Source organism: Liolophura sinensis, chromosome 8, assembly GCF_032854445.1.
Source record: "Liolophura sinensis isolate JHLJ2023 chromosome 8, CUHK_Ljap_v2, whole genome shotgun sequence".
Taxonomy (NCBI): Eukaryota; Metazoa; Mollusca; class Polyplacophora; order Chitonida; family Chitonidae; genus Liolophura; species Liolophura sinensis.
Genome location: NC_088302.1, coordinates 39312656 through 39336989, shown reverse-complemented (window position 1 = coordinate 39336989; position 24334 = coordinate 39312656). Strand labels below are relative to the sequence as shown.

The following is a 24334-nucleotide window of genomic DNA, read 5'->3' as shown; positions in this document are numbered from 1 at the left end:
ATTGTAACTACTATTTACTTTGTAGAAACCACCTTTTAAACTGTCAACCAGGGATATGTTTTTTGTAATTATTTCAGATTTACACACTTAATCTTTCTATCAACAGGCACATATGTACTAGTACTCTAACAGTCCTTTTTAGGCACTGAAAGTATAATCCTCAACTGCAGGCCAGCAGCTGCTTCTTATCAATGAATTTGCTTACAAGGGCATAAATTCCTGATAAAATCAGACATTCCCTTTAATCCTTTCTCCATTCTAAGCCTTTTCTATCCCGCTTGTTCCACTCAGACCAGAGAGTGTTAAAACTGAAGGCCAATTATGTCTGGGGTCAATCTGCTTACAGAGACACTATTTGGTGTACTATTGTCCGTCGCATCAAGGCAATTAACCTGCACAAACAAAACTTAACATGCCAGCGGGTCGTAAAGCCTAACACAAGCATGGGGAATTTGACCAATCTTAATTTGGGGTTAGGCAAGGTGTGACACTGCCAGGTGCTTTCTTCTTCAAAAACTGCTATTCAGTGTCATTTATCACATTGTCAGTGCCACTGTACCACCAGCTCAAGGGTTGACAAGACTTTAGGCAATAGGATTTAATCCCGTCATTCAAAAGTTACCACAACCTTGAGCTGACTAGATCTGAGTGACATACACGTACACATTTTTCAGTAGAAATTCATCACATTTAATAAACAGCCCATGTTTTATGCAGCCACTTGATGTAACATTTTAATTAATAAGACACTACAATTTCCTTCAGGCAAACTTCTGAAAATATCCTTAATATAAACAGATCCATCAAGGTGACTCCCCTCCCCCCACCAATTCACCAGCAGAGCAATGTAAGCACAAGGAATTCCAGGGCAGAGAGTGGCCTAGGGCAAATTTAACAACAGGGAGGTTCTGACTAAGGCAGCCTTCAGTCAAATGTGCATGTTCCTGTTCAGATAGGTTAATTATGATCACCGGGTAACCTTATATCTCCCTCCTGGAGCAACAGCTCATGTACAGCCAAAATATTTGCTACAGAATAATTAAAGAGACAGAAAAAAAACTTAATAAAACACAAGCGGTGTTAAATTTTTCACCTGTAATTGTTTGCAACTGAGCTATAAAAATCAACCAACCGTAATAAACATCCATTAGGAAGGGTTGTTTTTACCCGAGTAAGATTTTGTTCAGGTGATAAGATATTAGGGTAACACCTGGGCTGTGATGCCAGCAAACACAGATGAGCGGAGGGGTCAAACCGAGCCAAACTACAACGCTATCACCGATCACTGACGACAATAGCTTGATCTTAAACACCTCCACAGGGGAGAAAGAATCTCCTTAGTAACAGCAACAAGATTGGCCAGTCACCATTAGTAAGCTCTTCTGAAATAATTTAGGACAGGACTTTGCCAACAATCCCACCTATTACACTAACTGAATCTTTGAATGGTGATAGCCAACACAGAATATAAATGGTAACGTGGGAAAGAATAGAGTTAGACACACAAGGGTGGCGTGTGTAATTCAAAAACACACAGTAGCATACACGTAGGATCCATCCTAACAGAGCCCCTAACAACAGTGTTGTAAATATGCGCATATAAATGTATATGACGACCATATTACTAAATTATGTGCATGCCTGTCCTAATTTTAACATCTTTTACAAGAACAAATAATCTTGGAACAACCTACATGTTCTGACACGTGTAAGATCTGAGCAATGGTTGTTCACAACTGAAATAAAATCTATTTAATATTCAAAAATGTGATCTTCCTTATCTAAAGTATATCAAATTTTAGTCTTTTTCATCAATCGTCCATTTCTCAAGACATAAATCCAACTGTTTTTACAACTTTCTTTGCAAAAGATGTTTGGATTAAAATCACATCATATAATGTGGCTGGCGAGAAATTCTTGTGGGATGAAAGCTTCCAACCGAAAAGAAAAACTACTTACTTCCAAGTCATCCTGTGCAGTGACCATGTAGTCCTTCAACATGGCCTCCTGTTGCCTCTTCCATTCTAACCGAGGGTCTTCTAACTGGTTACTCTCTGAAAACAACAATAATGTGCATGTAGAGCTTGAAGATAGAAATTTACAAAAAACATACCCTGCAATGATTCAGATCAAAATACCCCTCAGTCATAATCACAGTTGCAAGAGATTGTGTGTTTACATGGTAATGAAGGTACAGGCCTAATGATCCTTTCTTTTAGAAAGTGTGTTGCGCAGTTTGCACGTACAATTCCATACTATAACAGGGGAGTTTCGAGTTAAAACTCCTTTATCGATGAAGGTAGAAAAAATCCAACTGTATCATGTGACCTGTCAATAATGTTAGGCAACTTTTTTGGATCACATTCACGATAACATGTGCGCCCCAAAAAAGTGTCATAAAAAGTAATTTAGAGTAGACAAATGGAGAAAATTGAGAATATGAGCTTGAGAAGTTCCTAAAAGAAAGAAGTGCCATTTGTACCACTGGAAAAGGATGCGACAGGTTATCAGTAAATAAATGTCAACAAAGGTTGTCCAACATTTTTCACAAGTCACATGAAACAGTAGAACTGTTTTCTACCTTTGACGACAAAAAGTTCCAACTCGACACTGTCCTGTTTCAAGAAGATGATGTCAAAAAGTTTGCTACACGTAGGCACCATATTTCAAGAATACGGCAGCTATGTAACAAGTTTGGTTTTATTCATCACAAAGTAAAACTTTCAGATGAAATCTACATCAGCCTTTAATTGATAGCACATGTAACTGCAATGATATTTTCATACTTCTTTTACATGTGTGAATCCCAGACTCCATAACAGGCAGACAGACTGACAGACACACAAATGACACATATTGCAGTTACAAGATCAGAACAACATCAGACTGTCACGGCTTTGCTATGAAAATAACATGCCAATTTAGAACAGCAAAAATGTGAAACTATTATGACAAATGCAAGATCATAACTGTTGACATTTTGGAAAATAAGCCAGTGACATTTTCTGTCTCCCTATGGATCGCTCGACATAACAATTAGAGAGGATGGCGAGGCCAAAACAGTGCAGAAGCCAGAGAGTGCGAGTGATCAGCTCATCATGAGCCACATACCCAGTCCCTACCGATACACACTGTGGATTCTACATGTACTTGCGCAAAGTTAATCTACATGTAGTTTATCTGCATGTACTGTAGGGCCTACCTATTTAAAAAAAATTAAATTCCAATCCCAATAGGATCGTAAAGATAAAAGTGCAGCTTTTCCCCTGGTCATGTGCTGAAACCTGTGTTTTAAGTAAAATTTGACAACAGGATACAAACATTTTCTTTCCCAGTTTGTTTTAGAGTAAAAAAAATGATAAAACAAGCTTCTGATGTCAAATTCCAGACTACAACAGATCGAAATCATCATGAAACCAATCTAGAATGTAAATATTGTGTTTTCGTGCAGATATGCATTTAATTAATTCTATTTTCAGAGGTAAGAGAGCATTTGATTATGTACTGTTGTAACATTTACAAACTGAACATATACATACCTACATGTACATGTACAGACAATAAGCAGATTACAGAAGAGCAGACATACATACATGTTATGTAATTAGGTAATCAGTCAATCAGAGTAACATAGTAAAAAAGTAAAAATGAGCTAAATGTACATACATACCCATGTAGGGAACATGTACCTCTTTATGTACGGCTATTAAATGTGTACATGTAAGTCAATATCAGTATGTGACAGAAAATACATGCAATGAAAAGTAACATACATGTACATGTAATGAAAAGTAACATACATGTACATTTAATAGTACTTACACTTATTTCTTTATTTACTTGAATGTGGTCAGCACTAAGCCTATTAGTGTTATGGTATAAGTATACTTATGAATGATAGTAATAAAATTAGTTTTGTACATGTATATGTTTTGAATGACTATACTTGAACTTCCTTAACTACATGTACATATACTGCGGGGTGCATGCCTATATGCATTGGCATACTACATATTCAAAAAAAAAAAAGTGTATGGTTTTCGGTCCTCTATATTTTTCCTATTTATTTTTTAGTTTATACACGTACATGCCATATCACATACATCTAAATATTTTACGCCAATCTTCCTAAAATGATGCAAACTAGGAATTAAGGTGCGTTAAGTTGTAGAAGTCATTAAGGTCAAGGAAGTTCATGCAAATACACTGGCTCTGACACTCCAAATGTTTACTCATGAATGTACATGTACAATATACTATCTTCCTAAGAAATAGGTTTGTCAATATCTACCAGCTCTATTAGTTATATGCCTTCCCCCTGCCCTCACAGTCAGCAATAAGATAAACAAACACCCGAGCCAAGTCATGGAGCAGATCTAAGGCCTGCCACTGAAGGCTCCATTGAAATAGATCATAAGTGAGGAATGATTTAGGTGGGGTCACGACCCCATGTGAGAGAGTTAGGCTGTTGGGGGGACCCACTCATAGGAGGAATGTCTGGCATCTAGGGATGGGGGGGGGGATACAGAGGTACATGTAGATCTAGGTTTATAGGGAGAGACCAAGGGAGATAGGGGGTGACAGCTTGAAACCTGACAAGGCTCATAGTACATGTATTCAGAAGGACTGTGAATGTGCTCAGATGTATTAACCCAGTATTGGACATAATGAAGTGTTGACTACAGTTAGTTTAATTTGGAGAAGTAGGTCTTAGCACAACGGTTTACACATGTACATAACAGAAAATAGCCCTGGGTGGTGTGGGAGTGTAACTGGGAGAGTGGGTCTAACCTCCTCCCACACTTCCAAGGACATGTACATGTAATCTGGTAACAGGTACTGATGCATGTGCATGTCTATGTACCAAGTTATTTTTATGTCGGTACATGTTAGTAGTACAGTAAAAAAAAAAAAAGTTGATATAAAACACAAAATATACACATACCAAGGACAATTTACATGTACATCAAAATATACACAGTACAAATCAAAATGTACATATGGTAACACACTGCCTCACTGGGATGTTGTAAACTTTGACAGTACACATATATATGTAGGTATATAATGTATGGCTTGTAGTACATGCACATGCACCTGTATGTACATTTATTACACTGTCATCACTCCTGGTGATTGTATTTTAAAAGCTGCAATAATGAGTGACAATAAAGCTATCTAGCACAGGTCACTGTGAGGCCACTATGAGGTCGCTGTGAGTTCAAGTCCAGCTCACTGCTGGCTTCCTCTCTGGTCATATGTGGGAAAGTCTTCAAGCACCGTACGATGGTCCTGCATTCACACCCCACCCCAACCCCCCACCACCTCTCGGGGGGGGGGGGGGGGGGGGAGGACCTGCCCAATTTCCTTCCACCATAATATGGCTCTCACTGTATAAGTGAAATGTTCTAGAGCCTAACAAAGTCCAAATAAAGCTGTCAGTTTTCCGTCAATAATACTGGTGTGCATGTATAACAAAGGCTTCACTGTTCACAGCTGATAACAAAGTGGATAATCTACCACAAGACAAAAGTAGGTTTGAACTCATATTCCCAATGCTGGTAAGACTACAGTGGATTTAATAGCCACAGCACTGTGGCCTACCCAGCCATCTACTCCTTTGTCCCACAGGTGCGTGTGCTTTTTTAAGGTACATACAACAAGATCAGTTTTAAATGAATATACAGTAGGTAGCATTTTGGGTCCAGTCACATTTGGTAGGATTTATGTACAAGGATGTTGAAAATGCTAACAATCTGAGAGAAACCTGATAATTTGAAGCAGATAGGAGTTTGGTGGAGAGTGCTGGAATTCTGTTACAGCCCTCAACTTGCTGCTTGTTGTTCTGCTTCTGGGCCATTTCCATCCAGACTGGAATGTGAGAAATGAAAACCCTGCCAAATGGCGAGCAGCTCCTTCCAAGACTTGCGACATGTGGCCAGGCAAAATACCTCAACATGGCCTGCAACAACCAGGCAAGAATCGAGACACAGAAATGGCCCAGCGGAATTCGGTGGCTGAAAATTCTTTCTCACCCAATAGTAAATAGGCACATTGTGGGTGATCATGTTGTTTGGGGCTCCAAGAAAAGATATACCACTGTTCATACAAACAAACCCAAATCGCAGCTCTACCATTCTCTGGTATCAGTTCTCACGCACATTTGCCTATAGATCTCTTAACAGCCTTAACCTGTTGTCGAATAAGGGAACAAGCTGAGTACACACAACAGTTTGCACAAAGTTAGAGGGGCTGGGAGTAGCCCTTTCTTTGAGGGGAGGGGCATCTTCTTCCTACATGTACTTTTTCAAACTTTTCGTGCACCAAAAGGAAGCTTTAGACACACCACTTTTGCAATAAATATGTCATGCAATATATATTATATACATTTTTTTTTCTTACATGCAACAAATGAACCCGAACACTTTATGCTTACAACATATATTCTTTGCAGTTACCACTGCATACATGTACATACAGCCAACCGCAGGTTGTCCATTTATGCCCAAGTTAAATTATCCCGTTGAACCCCCGACAGAGATTCTCCTGAGGGAGCGAACTTCAACAGCCGATCTTACTATACATGTATTTTTCAAATTTGTCGCTGGAAGTATGGATGATTTCCCTTGTACACAAACATGTACACGTAACATTTATCCTAAACAAGCGCCGAAATAGCCATACTGTGCACATGTATGTACAAATGTATTAGTCTGTAGATTTCTGTACAGTGTCTCCCTTCTACATTCCATGTGACTTTTTTCCTCCTAGTTGTCTCCAGCACTAGACATGCTTTAGTGGGTGATAATCAGTAGCATAATGAGTAAGTTGATAGCTCTGTCAAATCCATTAGACCATGAGGTCTCCAGCTGTGCTCTTAATATTCACCGACTTATCAAAAACATGACAAGCAAGCTAATTACCATTTGATTATCAGTATAACTAAAACAAATGCAGAACTGGACACCCACATATGAGGGTACAGAACAGTCACTCCCCCCCGCTCCCCAGCAGATAGTAAGTGTCATTCTAAAGATCATAGTAATGTTTAGTAAATACATGTATAATCATGAATTAACAATTATCTCTACAACAGCCAAAAGAAGAAAAAAACACAAAAACTATGTACACCGTATGTACTGGATCTTGCATATCATTACTGTACATAGCATGAAGGTGTACATGTACTGGTGAATACTTGTACTGCTCACCAACATCAATTTCATGCTTTGTGAGTACCAATGCCCCCTCCCTTCCATTTTTATTGTTTTACCTATTTAATGAACCAATACTGAAAATTAATGCGGAGTATACAATAAACATCAAAGGAAAATACTATTTTATATGTACACAAACTACCAACCTACATGTAGCAGACAATTTTATTATACACTGGATTGTTTTAATTGCTTTAACTTTATTATTTATTTTGCTTGTCATCTAATGACATACTTAAGACTTTTTCACTAACCCGATGGTCTGCTTTTTAAGGATGGGGAAAGATGCCACCCACTGATCTTTGGCAAGTTTATAGATGAACTTTCCGAAGTCTGACATATGGCACTGACATGCGTGCCATATACATGTAGGTGGATGACAAGTGGCCCTAAATGATAGTAACAATGATCAAACAGCCCTGAGAGACACTGTTGACCAATATAATATGAACTACATGTACAATTGGGTCCACAGCTGATTTGTCAACTTAAGCACCATTACCATGCACAGTGAAATTCTGGAAAACCTGGTGGGTTTGACCTTATTTATTTATCTGTGTCACAGGAAAGCATTTAAAGCCTACAGACACCACATGTATGCTAAATGACCATAAATTTTGTCCATAACTAACCTGCCCATTTTCCCTGATTTTGAGAGTTCTTTTGATTTTAGAAAGGTTTTCCTGAGGTTTCCTTAGAACATGGGATGAAATTCTACTGGGAAATTATAAGCTTCAGCACTGAAAATAATATTTTGTGACATTTTCAAATGCACTTTTGTGGGTGAAATTTAAGTCATTTAGGGTATTCATGGTAATTCATTCAACTGACTCAAAGGGCTTTTCTGGGGCATTGCTCACTGTAAGTCAACCTTCAACATTTACAGAAATCCATACATCATTGGGGTTTTCTATTTTTGTATCACACACAATAACTTTGTATTAGCCTACATTACAAGTACAACATAAAAAAAGCTGTCAAAGTGAAAAACAGCTTTTAAGTAATTAAGAACTGCTTTTAGTAGTAGAGTGGTCCAGCCACAAATTAAGAATGATAGAGAAAACAAAGCGGTGACAATGGGGTTTACAGGCCAACACTGTGACACAGAGTTTAACTAAGGTCATTAACTAATGGTCTTCATTATTATTCGGGTCATCTTCATCAAGACAGGCAGTGACGAGAGACAATGCCGTCCAGGGCTTTACTTTGGACAGGAATTCAAGAATCAAAGTTTTATCATGCTTACAGTACCATAAACCAACGTTGCAGGAATCCAAGCTGATTCTGATGAAGTCCCTAAAATGATTTTTGAAATGACTGTAAGCTCTTAAATTTTTCAACAACATGTACCAAACTTCTAGTGGATACACGATTGGCCTTTTATGGGAGTTTCACATCTTTAAAGCTAAACCATGAATCCACAAAATAGACTTGCTTTTACACATATGCATTAAGATCTTCATTTGGAGCAACAGCTTTTTGGTACTACATGTAGGTTTGGATCAGATTCTAGTGGACTCCTAAAAGGGCGAATTTATGGGAAACCATTTAGATTCTGGTAAAAAATGGCCAAATATGAAGGCCTGGCTGCTCCAAGACAGTAACCGCCTTTTCCATTTGTAACAAGTACATCCAAGGAGCAGAGATAATGTAAGCCTGTGCAGGTGGAGATACATGTACCCACGTTTCATTCAAACCAGTCTCACTTCTGCCAGATCTGGGGCAACTGCTTAACAGGTTTCCATTAATGTAGGGCTCATGAATGTCTCATATTTATCACCACACATGTTTTCTATCCAATCCTATGCTGCCTGCTACAGCTTCTAAACAATGTCTGGCCAAACCGGCTATTTCGCTATTTTAGCCCCATTATTAATACACTTTTTTTATATGTATATGTGTTTACAGCTGTTGTTTCAAAAGATATCTAACCACATTTTTCTGAATTAACTCTGGCGTGAAGACATCACGACTTCTGGTTACTACTTTACACTCTGCCCCATATACATGTACTGTATACACCTGTACGGCCACTTTTATAGTACTTTTTAATTCATTTTCTTGCTATGCAAACTCCCATTGAGATTAACTGATGCGAGGTTCCTCCACATTTGCAAAATTAATATCACAAGTAAATGCACATGGTTTACATCATACAGCCATGTAAATTATAGTACACATAGGGTGTTGTTGAAGACCTCAGGCTTGGGGGGATTCAGACGTAGACTTTCGTAGAACCTATAGTATACAGAAGAATATTACATGGATGTGCTGGCACCAGTACACTGTGATGTGTGTGGGATGAACATGTATTTCTGGAATGGAATACACACACAACTGCCTATTTTCTCTAGACAGGAGAAGTTCTGGCCGCCTTGACTAATGCTTTTAACTAAATGCAAGCTCAGCAGTTGTGAGCACGCATGTTATCACAGCATATCTGCAGATTTCATCTTTCAGCTTGCATGTTGTATAACTGTGCGTCACAGGAATGCTATGCTGACAATTATCTGCAGTTTGCTCCTACCAGGAAGCGGGGTTTAAATAGAGACATTGCAAGAGAACACTTCCAGGGGATAACTAAAGAAAAATTTCAAAAACTATTTATGTATGTATATGTGTATGTATGTATGCTTGGGGTTTAATGTCATACTGAGCAATTTTCAGACACTATTAATATATGATACTCACAATATACAAAAGTACATGCCAAAATATAACTTTTTCCCTCATGTCTTTAAAAAATTGATTGGCTTGCAAGAAACAAACGGTCAATTTCTTCCATTTTTCAGATCCTATACAAATGGTGTGACCATTCTCTCCATATATTTCTTTTAAAGTCTGACTGATGCTCAACTCGCGTAAAGTACATGTAACAGCAGTCAGGTCTTTATGTGGCAGCATCCATACATGTACCTGGCTGAGCACATGTTCCTGCATGTGCTGTCACATGTGACAGCATATGGTTATTACCATGAGTAAGGTAGATTGATTTTACTTACGTGAGGCGTGGTCAATGTAGTATACCCCGACAATTGGGTCATAGCTCTCTTCCCAACCAAATGGAAGCTCATCTCCAGAACAATCAGCAAACGAATTGGGCTTTGTGTAACTGGAAACAAGCAAATAAACTTTGTTATTTTGTTATGTAAATAGTTTGCTTATTTATTGTTTGTTCATGCTATGATCAGTGTTTCACCCATGTGCAACGATAATTGATGCTTTACCACCATCTTCAAAATACATGTACATGAATTTATTGGTGCTTGTACATGTACTGTATGAGTTAGACTGATGGATGGAGGTGCATGTATATAGCCAGAAGTACAGTTGAAATGTTATATTTATTTGTGTGAGGAAAAATAGAAACAGATTTACCACAAGGTACATGTACACGATGTATGCTGACTTTACCCGATATCTGTACACAAATTTCCGAAATAAAATGTACAATGCACATGTTGATGCAGTAGAGTTGATGAAGAGTGTTGTCTAATGCCATACTCAATGGGTACAATGCATGAATGTGTATGCAAAAGGTACATAACTCAATATGTACATGCACATCCATGACTAACCTGCCCATTCTTCCCAATTCTGAAAGTTCTATATATTTTAGAAATTTTTTTTTTGAGATTTGCTTGGAACATCGGATGAAATTCTACTGGAAAATTGAAAGTTTCAGCACAAAACATAATATTTTGTGATATTTATTTGCCTCTAAAAAAACACTTTTGTGGTTAGAATTTTAGGTCATTTAGGGTATATGCACATAAATACATGAAGCTGTAACCTATGTACATATATGTATTACAAGTCACAAAATGCATCTTAATATCATCCCAAAATAAATCCGACATATTATCTGTACATCTGACCTTCTAAAATTAACCTCCCATACCAAAATTGTCCACAAAAGGTTTCAAACTTGGACAGGTTTGTAAAGGACTTGGGGTTATTAACAGCTTATTCAAGGCAGTCAAGTGGAACATAAGGTTTCCATATTAATTTATTCCAGGCATTTATCTGTTACATCACAATGCCTTCCGAATGTGTAATTCAATAACATTGTTATTTATATGGGTATTATCAAAGACAGAGCCCTGCTCAAGTATGCACGGCATGCTAGGCTTTATCACACAGGGTTATAGCTGAGGGGCAGTCATGCGTTCCTTTTGCACTGCATAATCCAGACATGACATTCCATTAACATTTGTGTGGCTCACATTTCATAATACAAGTAGTTTGTACTGTATCATTATTATTGCAAGCTGGCAGGGGGTTGAGCTTTGGAAGAGGTTACTTGTACATATAGCTACTCTACACCATTTTATGTACTCATACAAATATCAAGATCATTTGAACACAACTGCTTGTTTTTTCTCAATGATATATTCAATTCCATTACAGTAAATGTATGCATCACATAAATACATTTCATACATGTGTACATATATGTATATATGCATGCTTTACATCATCACATGTATATATGTTTGACCTAAATGCACACAATGCACATGAGCACATCCAGCCCTTTAACTGACAGCATACATCAACAATGGCCCGTAACTTTCATTAACCACAAACTTAAGGGATTAAATGAACACATTTTTCTTTCATAAAAGTCAATACAATTATTCCTTTAATTGTTGTTTAATATCATGCTCAAGAATCTTTCACTTAAATGATGGCCTTGGGAAGGTCTACCATCAGCCTGCGGATGGCTTTGTGCTTCCCCTAGACTCTGCCCAGTTTTCTTCCACCATACATGCAAGTCATGCTGGTCGCCGTCGTATCAGTGAAATAATTCCAATCAAATAAACAAATTAATGATAGCAGTCAGTTTTATGAGTAGGGAAAATGGCAGCCAAATCCAGCCAGTGGAGTCATCTCAATGTCAAGAACCCCAGACCAACAAACTACAAATCACAGCCAGATCAAACTCACACACAGAATACATGTACACACAGAGTTCCACCTTTGTCTGTCCATGACTATCCGCAATACAGTGCATGCATAACAGGACCCCTTTAGACCCCGCGACTTTTTTTTATATTTACCACATTAAGTTTCATATAGATGAGATCAAGCTAATACTTTGTAGATAAATGTGATAAAATTGCAAATTGCACCTGGCAACATTTTTTTATATTTATTGCATTAGATTTTGATCGACATGAAGTCAAGTTAACCCCTGAACATAAAGGTAATGAAATGGCAAATCTAAAGTCTAATTCTCCATCATATTAGCTAACAGGTGTGTACGGCTAATTAGCTGAGATGAATCCCTGGCAACTGAGCACATGGACCTTGGGAAGCAGATATACCCTGGAGGCTGTAAGACGAAGCTTTTAACATGTGAGCACTTCATTATCAGCTTCACACATACACAGACATACCTGATATAACAGTCAGTTTTGTCACCAGCTTTAGAAAGCTGCCAGCTATAATCTACACCACAAGTCAACCACAAGTGTAAGTTCATCTGTCCTCACTTTATACAGTCAGTAACTAACCCTCTGGACTGTGGGATTACATCAGCTATGCATACTGTTGATAAACTGTAAATGATGCTAATAATATTGTATGTCAAAATAACATAAACATATAAGAAATCTGAACAGGTATGTAGTATGAACACCCACTGATGTCTACATGTACTGACTACCAAATTTCTGACTTTTTTTTATAAAGAGTACATTACAGAGACATAGATATATATTTGGTGATTCAGCAATTAATCTCAGCCTTCGTTTATCCCAACAAGCATGTGTATACAAGTATGCAAAACTTCAGACATGTACATAAGATCTCTTTGTGACATTAAATATATGAATAAATGTGTATTTGTGACAGCACTAAGAGGTATTAGATACACATACATGCAACTTATTTATTTGTCTACGTGAGTACTGCAAATGTATAGTAGTAGGTACATATATTTGTGCTTTCGACAGTTCTAGTGAGTCAACTGTCTGTTGATTTCTATACAGGACTTGATTTTCCTACAGATTTCTGGATTTTATATGTACATTATTGTAGCAGTCTAACTTTATCCTTGTGACCAGCTCCAGTTTATGGGGAATTTACCTGTACTGTTTATAGCGTGACATACAACAATAACAGCCTATCAAGTATACGAATACATGTATATAAATGTTTATCTACATCTGTACGTCTGGGTTTTACCTGGGCACAATGACAAGTCAGGTGACAAGCCCATCAACCTTGAAATGTGTGTAGCTGCATACCAGTGAACAGAGTCACCCCTGATCAGTCAGGGGCTAAAATAGAGCGAGCCTTAAGGTAGTGATCAGTACACTATAAGGAGCGTTGACAATTTTTACCTCCTGCACCTGTACATAGATACAGTGTGCACTGTATGCACATAGTTTGGGGAAGCCTCCGTGGACATGAGGGAGCGAACCGGCAGTCATGATTTTGAAGTAAATATATAAATTACCATGATTTTGTTACAAACGACCTATACTCAAATGGAATAAATTTACACTGTCATTGGTATTCAATGAGGTATTCAAAAATACCAATATTTCATTTCTTTGAGGTAGAACTCTGTAACATTGTACCATATATCTCACAAACCTCCTGATTTAAGAGCCATAGCTAAGCTAGATTTCAGGATGCTATATCACTATCCATAAGCCGATCTGATGTGGTGGCTAAAGAAAGTCTCAGACAAATGAACACACTGTGGCGCCCCCCCCACCCCAAATAACTTCTCAAGGCCCAATACATAATTTCAATATTTGCCATGTGAAATATCAAACTACTGTAATTCAACCTTTTCGCATGTTTGCAAGGTGTTGATCCAAGCATATTCTGAATGTATTACTCTGTGGAGATTGATAAAAGTACACTTTTCTGAAGCCCTGAAATTGGCCAATCCAACCAATGAAGTTTAGTCCAAAAAATCAAATTAAAAATGTGCATAAATTGCAACAAAAAAAAAAAAGAGAACTATTTACATCAAAAAGAACTGTGCACAATTTGTATACCTACATGTACAAACATACATTAAAGAATAAAGCAGCTATATTAGAAATTTTTGGCAAACAATCCACATTTGCTAATCAACTAAAAATTTGTGTATCTACCAAGAACAGATCAATACTGTCTTTCAGTAAATACCGAACTTGTATCTGTACTATTTATGGTGTTTAAATGAATCTGAAGTTTGAAAAAGTTAAATGTAACCCATGTTATATATTTAGGATTAGGAACTTTTTATTTTCGATTTTGAACTGTAACAGGTGTAACTGATGAGGCAGACATTTTGTGAAAGGTAATTATTTGGGCTATTCCAAAAAATTAGGGCCACTACCTTAGACTGGATATGCACTGACTAATTTTTTTCACATAAATGTCTGGTATGGTCTCTTTAATGTAAAACTAAATAAATAAGTCCCCCCCCCCCCCCCCAGGCTCTGCCTGATTTCCTCCCACCATATGGAAATCCGTCCTGCAACAAGGAGGCACATTACACGTACATGCACCCTAATGATTCCTTCGTCGTCATATGACTGAAAAATTGTTGAGTGCGACGTTAAACCCCAAGCACTCACTCACTCACTCCTCCCACCATAATGCTGGCAGTCGTCGTCGTATAAGTGAAATATTCTTGAGTACGGCATAAAACACCAATCAAATAAATAAATAAATAAAAAAATAAGTGTATCAAGATGTATACTTAAAACTGCTGAGTAGACAATACCAGTTGTTGTTTGTGTGTGGACCAGAGTAAACATTTAAGGCAAGTTTTTTCAGCCTATATAGTGGATATGCATGTAGAGGTCAGCTGTACTAGACTGAATGCATTGATTACATGTACAATGTACAGGGTCTGAGTCAGGTGACGACTGGTAGACTTAACACAATGTACATGACACTTCTGACAACCTTTTCCCTGGCCCACAGGTAACTGTAAGTGAGCAGGTGAGGGCGCCTATACACATTGAGCCAGGTGTCCCCAGACTGCGTTCGAGGAACGACTTAGACATCTAATAAACGATTGAGAAGCTAATCCTTCAGCGGCTGAGTCACAAGCCTAACACTCGATCACTCAGCACATGTACATGTAGGTATGCACAGTGCTGAAAGTCAGTTGTGTGCTGTCAGGGTTGAGTACTTGCCCTGACAAGCAGAGTTGGTCTGGGCAGGTCGGGGAATATGGTGACCCACATTGCCTGCCTTTCTACCTGTTCTCGGGTGACAATCAATATCCTCAGGTAACACATGTCCATGAGTACTACCACTAACAGGCACCTTTCAATGCCTAGTCTAACCATGGCATTGTACAATACCAGCAGCTTTATCATAAATACGACCCCTCTCCTTTCCGAGCACAAGTAGAAACAGACATCTGATGAGAGAGTACATACATATAAGTACAAGCTATTGATCAAATTATTCAAATATCTGAATTTTGCACTCACTATAACAGTAACCCTTTGATCCTGCTTTTCACAAAGAAATGCATTTGTAAGATGTTAAACATACTTGCACATGTATCGGTATATATAATTACCAACTTTGCATCCTAAACTACAAAAATACATTATCCATTTGCTGCAATATATACATCTACATATACATATATATGTATAGCAAAACTCTCATAATTTTTGAGAAACCATTATTTCATTATGCTACCCTGTGATGCATAACTACAGATACTGTACATATATATACAGATTTTTCATGAAATGATGAAGCAATTTCATGACTTATTTATTTGATTGATGTTTTACGATTTACTCAAGAATATTTCAATGATACAACAGCAGCCAGCATTTTGGTGGGAGGCAACCAGACTGCACCAGGGGAAACACACAACCATTCACAGGTTGCTGCCAGACAGATTTCGTAACTTTTGGCAGACCCACTGTTATTATAATAGATGAGACATGCCAGGGTTTCAAAAAATTAAAATACATGCTCAAATGCATGAATAGAATTATAACAGGAAAAGGAGTTTTGACCTCGGTATATGTTAGCTTTAATAACATGTTCATGAACTTCCATGTTACATGCCCAGCAATTTGAAGATCTACAGTTATACCTCATGGGACAGTTTGCACACACAATAGTCAACATTTCACACACTGATTCGTAGCTTATTTCAGAGCTATTTCAGAGCTATCTCAGAGCTATCTCATGCACTCTCTGACAGGTAACAGACTTACGCAGATAAAGCACTAATGTAACGTCTACCTGCAGGCATGACAATCCTTTATACTTCACATCCTAGATTAAAAGCTTTGATGATTCAATTAGAGATACACTTTTATTTACATTGAATCACTAATTTAAACAGCAGACATCAGAGATGATGGGTTTCCGTTGGGTAAACTTGCCTGAGGCGTGGCAACAGGTTAGCTATCACTAACATCAAGGGATGCTAGGTTGTAGGCAAATAACTGACACAAGCATAAAATCAGAGTGAGTGATGTGTATTGCTGCCATCTGGGTGATCAGTCAGGCTGATGACTGTCCAAGGTGGTGACTTAACTCCTCACTACCCTGTTCACATTAGGGATGGACTTTTATAGCCCCAGCCAGGAGCTTAGAGAAAATGTTTAATTACACAGGTGTGGGTGTCTACTCAGTAGATGACTTAACTAAAATTTGTGTTTCCGAAACACTGGAAACATTGGAAACACTGCATTTAAAGACAGTTTAAAAGGTACATGTAAGAACATTTCTTAACTGCTACTCAATCCACTACTTATACTCTAGAGGTAAGAACATTTTAACTGCTACTCAATCCACCACTTATACTCTAGAGGTATGCAAAATATGAAAAAATGTCAACCTCTACTTTATAACTAAACATCATTTAATCGCTATGAAACCACACTAACTCATTTCATTTTACTGTAAATATTTACTTATTTACTTTTTAAATATCATTCCACCTGCGAGCTAGTAACCATGATGACAAAGTACAATTTAATATGAACACAGTCATATGTAATATCCCTACCTAATATGAATCACTAATGATGAATTTCTTCCAAAAGTCTTAAAACGTAACACATCAGTGTTGCCAAAAAGGTGGAAAGCCAAATCCTATCTACATCCTTACTACAACCTGACCACAAGAAAACATACTTTCTCATCAGTATGCCTGTCAACATTACCCTCCTCCATAACCATCTCATTGGCTAATCCATCACCACAAATGTAACGTTAACAGGGTCCAGGTCTGTCATCACTGCTCATTCCATTTTAGATGAAGGAGTCACACAACAAACAAACCATTAAAATTTCAGGTGCCCTAATTTACATATGTCAAAGAGCAATAGGTGTGTTTTCCCCTGGGTGAGGAGGATGTAAATCTAGATGTAGCTGGCTTAAAATGAATCCCAGTTCCTGTTCATTAATAAAGTATGTAAATGGAAGGATTGGAATCAAAGATAATTGTCATGTGCCATTCTGATACTTATAAATACATGGTACATGCCTGATGTATTCCTTTATTATTTATCATTAATTTATTTATGCTACACTTATACAATTGATAACCAGTCAGTTTAGGAGGTAGTTCTTGCCAGAGGCCATCTACAAATCAAAGCAAACATGACGTCATGTAGTGACAGTGATAACACTTAATCACCTTAGTACAGACATGACCAAAAAAAAAACAAAAAACAAAAAACAAAAAACAAAAATAAAAAACACAAAACGGATTCAAATAATATCCAAATACATGCACAACAGTCGGACCCTGAGCACTCACAAGACGATCAAACTGATCAGTAATATTTCACTTCTACAATGAAAGTACATGAATGTACATGTTAAAAGATAGAAGATCTTAATACAAACTTAAAAAGATTGGACTGTATCACATAGACTATTTGACCTGCCCTCTGACATTTATTTCCTTTAAATATCATCTTTCAGAGCATTCAAATAACAAACCATGTGAACTATAAATTACACAGTGTGCATGTACCAGTAATTTAGATTCACCTGTAACTGGAGACTTATGACTGCAAATAATACTGATCCACGCTAGTAACAAAAACACTACACCTGAAATTTTAATATCAGTGATCTCCTTTGCATACCATATGAACAAATTATTCAAATATACATGTAAAATCTGGAAAATACACACCACTACCCCCTCCCCAAATTAGAGCAAATCAGAGTACCGTCTGCACAACATACATGTAGCCCTGAAACGCAATATCAGTAGTCACACTAAATCATCAATAATGACCCTACATCTTTTTTACGGGGTAAAAATACATTACACTGTCTGACCATTAATTGTGTTGCTGTTGGTGTGCATACTGTATGTATCCAGCACATGTTTTCCAGTTAAACACTCCAGGTCATTTATACTGAGGGCACATGTACACATACATTTCCTCACAGATGACCAGATGCCGACCACATTGGAGTTCAACAACAAGTAACAGCTTGACTGCATGTACACTGTACATGTATAAAGGTGGGAAATTCTGACATGTTGCACAGACTCACATAGTACACTTGGATGGATCATGGGTCACAGACTGTTGACCTGTGTGGCTGACCTATTATCCACAAGCTGGACGTGCGAGTTTCAAACCACGTACATTATGATATGCTGATTGAATTGTGCAACATGAACCACATTCAACTCTAGTGTATGTGTGCATTAACATAAAAAGATCAGCTTAATCTGCACTTTTCACAAAAAGATTTCAAGGCTGTCTTGAGAAATTTATCAGTATCACTCTTTCATGGTGACAGATACATTTGCTACATGTACATGTATGTAATTTGAGTCATATGTGTTTTTTTTTCCTGGTTAAGTGGGCCACTATGTTTCTATTTTAAAGTCAAACACGAAGATGATAAATGTTGTTAGGGTTCACACATCATGCAAATGCTCGCTTGTCTGTACTTTAATCTTGTGTCTCAGTCAAATGCTAAGTCTGTTTGTTTTCAAATGTAAGACTAGGAAATCATGACTTGGGACTAGCTTTTGTCTTGCCGCACCCACCTCAGCCATGTGAGGTGGGTCAACGTTAAGTTGAAGTGCACATCTCACACCAACACACCCGAAATGCCTGCGAGAGCTCAGCGCATTGTGCGAGGTGAGTCGTGACCAGAGGGAAGCTCCTCATTTCTCAGCACTTTCTGAGGAGGCTAACTGATGTCAGTGCATTTCCAACAAGACCCAATAACACTGACATCTTGGTAACAATGAGGGATGAACTGAAGTGATAACACTCACGATGCTCATGGACACCCTAACTTTTCTTAACTCCTACACTTCTTGACCAGACCCGTGAATTTCAAAAACTAATGACAAAATCTCAGTACAAAAATGGTACAACATTTCTTTACACAACCAGAGAAAAGAAAGTGCAAGTTTAGGAGGTTAACATCTGACAAGTTAAATGAAATTACTGATTGAAATGCACCCATTACAACCACATTCTTGCACAGGTCAATACATCATATCATATAATTATGTATCATATTGGCAGCTTTCTACAAAAGTGTATAACATAGCAATGGTTCAAACAGAAGTAAGATGTCAGTCAGCTTTATAATATATTGAGCAGTCTCTAGTCTATATTTACATGCACACATTTAGGCCTGTTATATGGCACACTTGTTGAATGTGCCATATTCATGTACAAATATAAGTAAATGGAATAAACAGTACAATAGTGAAACATTTATCACAGAAATAACTCTGATCAAGTACCCTGTAAAAAGTGTAAGAGGAATGCATAAAATAAATCCCAGACGGCAGACAGGTTAGGTCAAGATGATCGATGGGGCTGTCCTGAAATACAGACCAGTCAAAGTGAAGACAGAGAGAGAGAGATAGGGTGAGCTATGTCAGTAAGATCAGTGTTAGCAGGCCAGGAATGTCAGTCATGCGATATCAGTGGCCACAGGGACCAGCCTACTGCTTCACACACAAACGCAACACTGAACTAAATGTATGTCCCTCTTAAACTTGCGCTGCTCATTTCCATGAGATGGGCAGGTTAAGTTTTATACATTGCAGGTTCCTTCCTAAACCCAGAAGAAAACAGGCAACTGCTTAGAGTAGACAAACAAATTTTCATCTGTTTGGTTTAGTTTCGATCAAATGTTCAAGATAGTACCACAAAATCAAAAAACTGGTACTGTAATTGAACCTTTTCATATGTTTGCAACGTGTTTATTCAAGCCCTTTATAGACTGGTAATATTACACTTTCTGTCAAGCTCTGAAGTTGGCCAACCTGATCAGTATAGTTTTGTACTGTACACTGTTAGAGTGGATGTTGGTAAAGTTGGAGGTTAAAAATAGAACAGTACACTGACCACAATGGCATCTCACAGCCACTTCTTCAAGTTTCATTGACCTTTACACTGTTAAACTATATCTGAACCACAAACCAAAATTCTGCATACATACATGCAAGTCTTTGGTCTAGTCTACCATCACAATAGGCAATGTGCAGTAAGTCATTGGTAAGGAATTGACCTGAAATGTTGATATTGGTTGACCAATGGTATACAAATGTGTGTTTTGACGCATATCTTCAATTATATAACACAAGATCATACCAACATATTAACAGAGATTCTCTTTCATTCTTCTTCTGGCAGCACTCATCCAAGACAATTCCAACCTATCAGATCCGAGACGGGAATTTGTGCTGTGATTTTGTAAACACACACATAACTATAGCAAACTACATTCTAGGAACAATCGACAAACTGTTACAAAGTACACCATGTGGTTACAATCAACAGGTGGCCTCTTACTAAAGGTCTATGTCATTACAAGTCCATGATGTTACAAACATGTAATATGTAGAGCTTGTTCACTCAATAACCCAATACCAGATGTTTCTGTTTATTTGAAAATTATGTTTTTAAAGTATGTTTAACTTGAACTGAATGTTTAAAATTCCAATGTTTCAATACATGTTAAACAATAGGGGTAAACCACTGTTTGCAATCCAGTGTAATATCAATTCATAACATGGAAAGTCCACACCACATTACTGCCTAGTTGCCAGTTTATTAATTGGGATATGGGTAGACATAATAATGCCTAAACAGAGGTGGATTATTACCCAAACAAGGAAGTGCATTCCTGCCCTGTGTCAGAAAAATAAACATCTAGGTCAGATATTTGATGAATATGGCCATAGCAATGCTCAAATCACATTACTGCATATCTTTGGAAATGGCAGTACATGCATTCAGGTATCTTTAAATATCACTGACCACCAAATTTTTAATTATAAACTACAGTAAACAAATAATGACACTAACAAAAATATGTCAAGCTATTCCACATACGGCACAGCAGCCATACCAATCATTACGTTTGTACATGTAGATTTAGTAGTAGTCTTAAACTAATTCTACGATAAAATGTAAAGTAGTGTGGAAGTTGTTCTTTGAAATCCCAACCACCCAGTGGGGTTTTCTGCATAGCTGTCTGGTCAACTCCCTTAGGAGCTAACCCAGACAGGACAAGAGATCTCTAACACAAGCCCAGGTTGCCCCACCCCTCTGGGCCAAGTGGGTCCACAAGGTAGAATCCATCCCTGTTTACGGCCCGCAGGATACAGGCAGCACTGAGCATGTTTGCCTGCCCAAATGATAATATTTACCTCACAACTTCCATACATTGTTGACCTCTAGTTGACAAGGAAGGGGAAAAAGAAAAGGCACAGGATCTGTCAGCTGTGTTACACAGAAATCCATATTAAGGCTTGCCCAGACCATAGAATAGGCAAAACTTCGATATCAAGGGAAACTGCTATGGAACATAAAAGATAATGTCATAAAATCTAGCCATTATCCGAACCACCCAAAACACAATCAGTTCACCTGGAGATTGTACTTGTACATGTTTATGTCACAGCATGGACTTAACAGACACATGAAAGCTGTACAATGAATGTTAGACAAAAAGTCAACACACACACACAGATAGAGCTGAAACAAACAATGTTATATTGACGCGAAACTGGCGCGTGCTTGGCGAGCAGGGAAGTTGCTGACTAGGTCTCGTACGATCCTATAAAGATGTAGTTGAGAACTCAGGCTTGGATCCCTAACTAAACTAATGTCATCAACATTCCTTAAATAGCCGGACTTCACAGGGGCATGCTAGGGATGGTTACCCTGCTTGTTTCTGGTGTAGACTAAACTATAAGTCGTGCCAACTGCTTGGCTTCTGGGTACACCTCAATGTTTTAACATCCTCTCTGTTGATGCTGTTTTAAAATGGGCCCTACATGGCAGGCATACATGTACCCACTAAACAAGACTGTCCACAGCTTAGCTCAATGATAGCGTGAAGTACTCAGGCACATGTTCCCAAACTGTCAGCGTCACACAATAGTTAGATCTCACAAGAACTTCATACATGTCACATTTAAACTATCACACAAGACAAGGTTAATCAAAACTCTGCCATCTTCTCAGGTAGAAACCTGAACAGTCATAATACAACAGAATCGCAGTGTGGTGTTGAGCGGGGAGGGAAGAGAGAATAAAACATGTCATCTTCTAACAGAATGTCAGTATTGTGGGACAACATGCACAGTTTTTATTGTGAGTTGGAGAAGAGGGTAGACACTTTAAAGCAGGTAATCAGCTAAAGGTATGAGGACAATCACGGTTATTAGAAATGTCCTTCTTAAAAACACTGATGTACATGTAAACTGAAACATATTAGTTACCAGTACACTGTAACACATGTTCTCATCAATAAAGTACCGAGACTCCAAATTTAGGTTAATGTACAGTATATTCAAACGTGTGTGCATGTAGGCCTATTATGTGTTTTCGTTACTTATCATTTATTGCACCCTGGATATATATTGTGATTCAAATGATTAAACTTACTGTGCACAGTTTAATACCTGTACGCAATGCAAACTTTCATAACAATGTAAACTTTAATTTACACGTATAAATGTAATTTACATGTATATAACTAACTCTTTATATACACAGTCACTTACTCTGTGGATTTTGAGAGCGAAATCAGTTGAATTGACAAAGCTTTTTAAATTTAATAAATACCAATATTACAACATAAACCATGCATCCTGCATTTCACGTGCACACAACTGTAGACATGTATGTAAATATACATGCTACATTTTTAGCTAAACTGCATAACGGTACAACTACAAAGGATGTATGGAAACTTAACATGTAGATCTACAAAGAGTGGAGTAGAGTAGGGAAGTGCCGACCCATTCGCCCCTTAGGAGGTCGGCCTCTAAGGCCAGGGGAGTCACCGGTCGACCCGTCGAGTTCCCCCTCCACACTACACAGTGAACGAGTTTGCGGGGCCGGGCTAAGCAGTCGGGAGTCCCATTTCGCAAAAACAAAGACAAAGATATAACTTTCAATGAAACAAGGAGTAATTCTACTCGTGACTACACAGCTACGAGATCGGACATCCTAGATGCACAATCGGCACAGGTATTTTATGTCTGAAAGTCCCGAGAAACTTGAAGAAGTGTTTCTGTGAATTACACGAAAGACGGTTTAGATCTGTATTAACAACGATCGGCAACCTACGTACCTGTCGCGGGGATCTATCCACGACGTTTGTCGGCTGTTGTGGTCAATGTAAAACACCTTTCCATCGAAATCGCGACACTCTTCCCATCCATTTGGTAGGGGAAGTTCCCCATTTCGTTTTCTGGGCATCGTGTCATCTATCTCGGTACATTTTCCACAGGATTGCTCCGTTCACTTCGCCATTATGCTTCTGAGCAAATTCTCCCTTCATTAGCATACGATGCTATTCGTGACGTCACATCAGTGTGTATTTCAGCTGCAATGTCAATCACCCGTATCAGCCAATAGAATCACTTTGCCACTTAATTGCGTTGACCTATTTCGGGGAATGGAATGTGCATCTAAATAACAGCCGCCAGATATAAAAGAATTCACTGATATTTGACAGTCTCCGGCCCCAGGTTACCACTGTGTAGAATGGCCTTGCGCGCCATCTGGCGGTAAAAGAAACAAAAAGAAAAACTTGCTGGTACAAGTATCTCTGCGCATGCCGGTCGTTCAAAATATCTGAAGTCCACCTGAGCATTTCCA

The 24334-nt window shown here is 38.1% G+C and overlaps 1 protein-coding gene across 2 annotated transcripts in view; it reads right to left on the bottom strand.

Annotated features, from left to right (window-relative positions):
- LOC135472861 (protein WWC2-like) overlaps positions 1–24004 on the bottom strand; it is a 56966-nt gene extending 32962 nt beyond the window's left edge. For both annotated transcript variants that reach the window (XM_064752567.1, XM_064752568.1), the window contains exons 1-3: positions 23805–24004; positions 10220–10329; positions 1960–2054 (exon numbers count right to left, since the gene is read on the bottom strand). In XM_064752567.1, the coding sequence (XP_064608637.1) occupies positions 1960–2054; positions 10220–10329; positions 23805–23932 (333 nt within the window). In that variant the 5' untranslated portion in view covers positions 23933–24004. The remainder of the gene's footprint in view (positions 1–1959; positions 2055–10219; positions 10330–23804) is intronic.
- Positions 24005–24334: the final 330 nt, after the last annotated feature.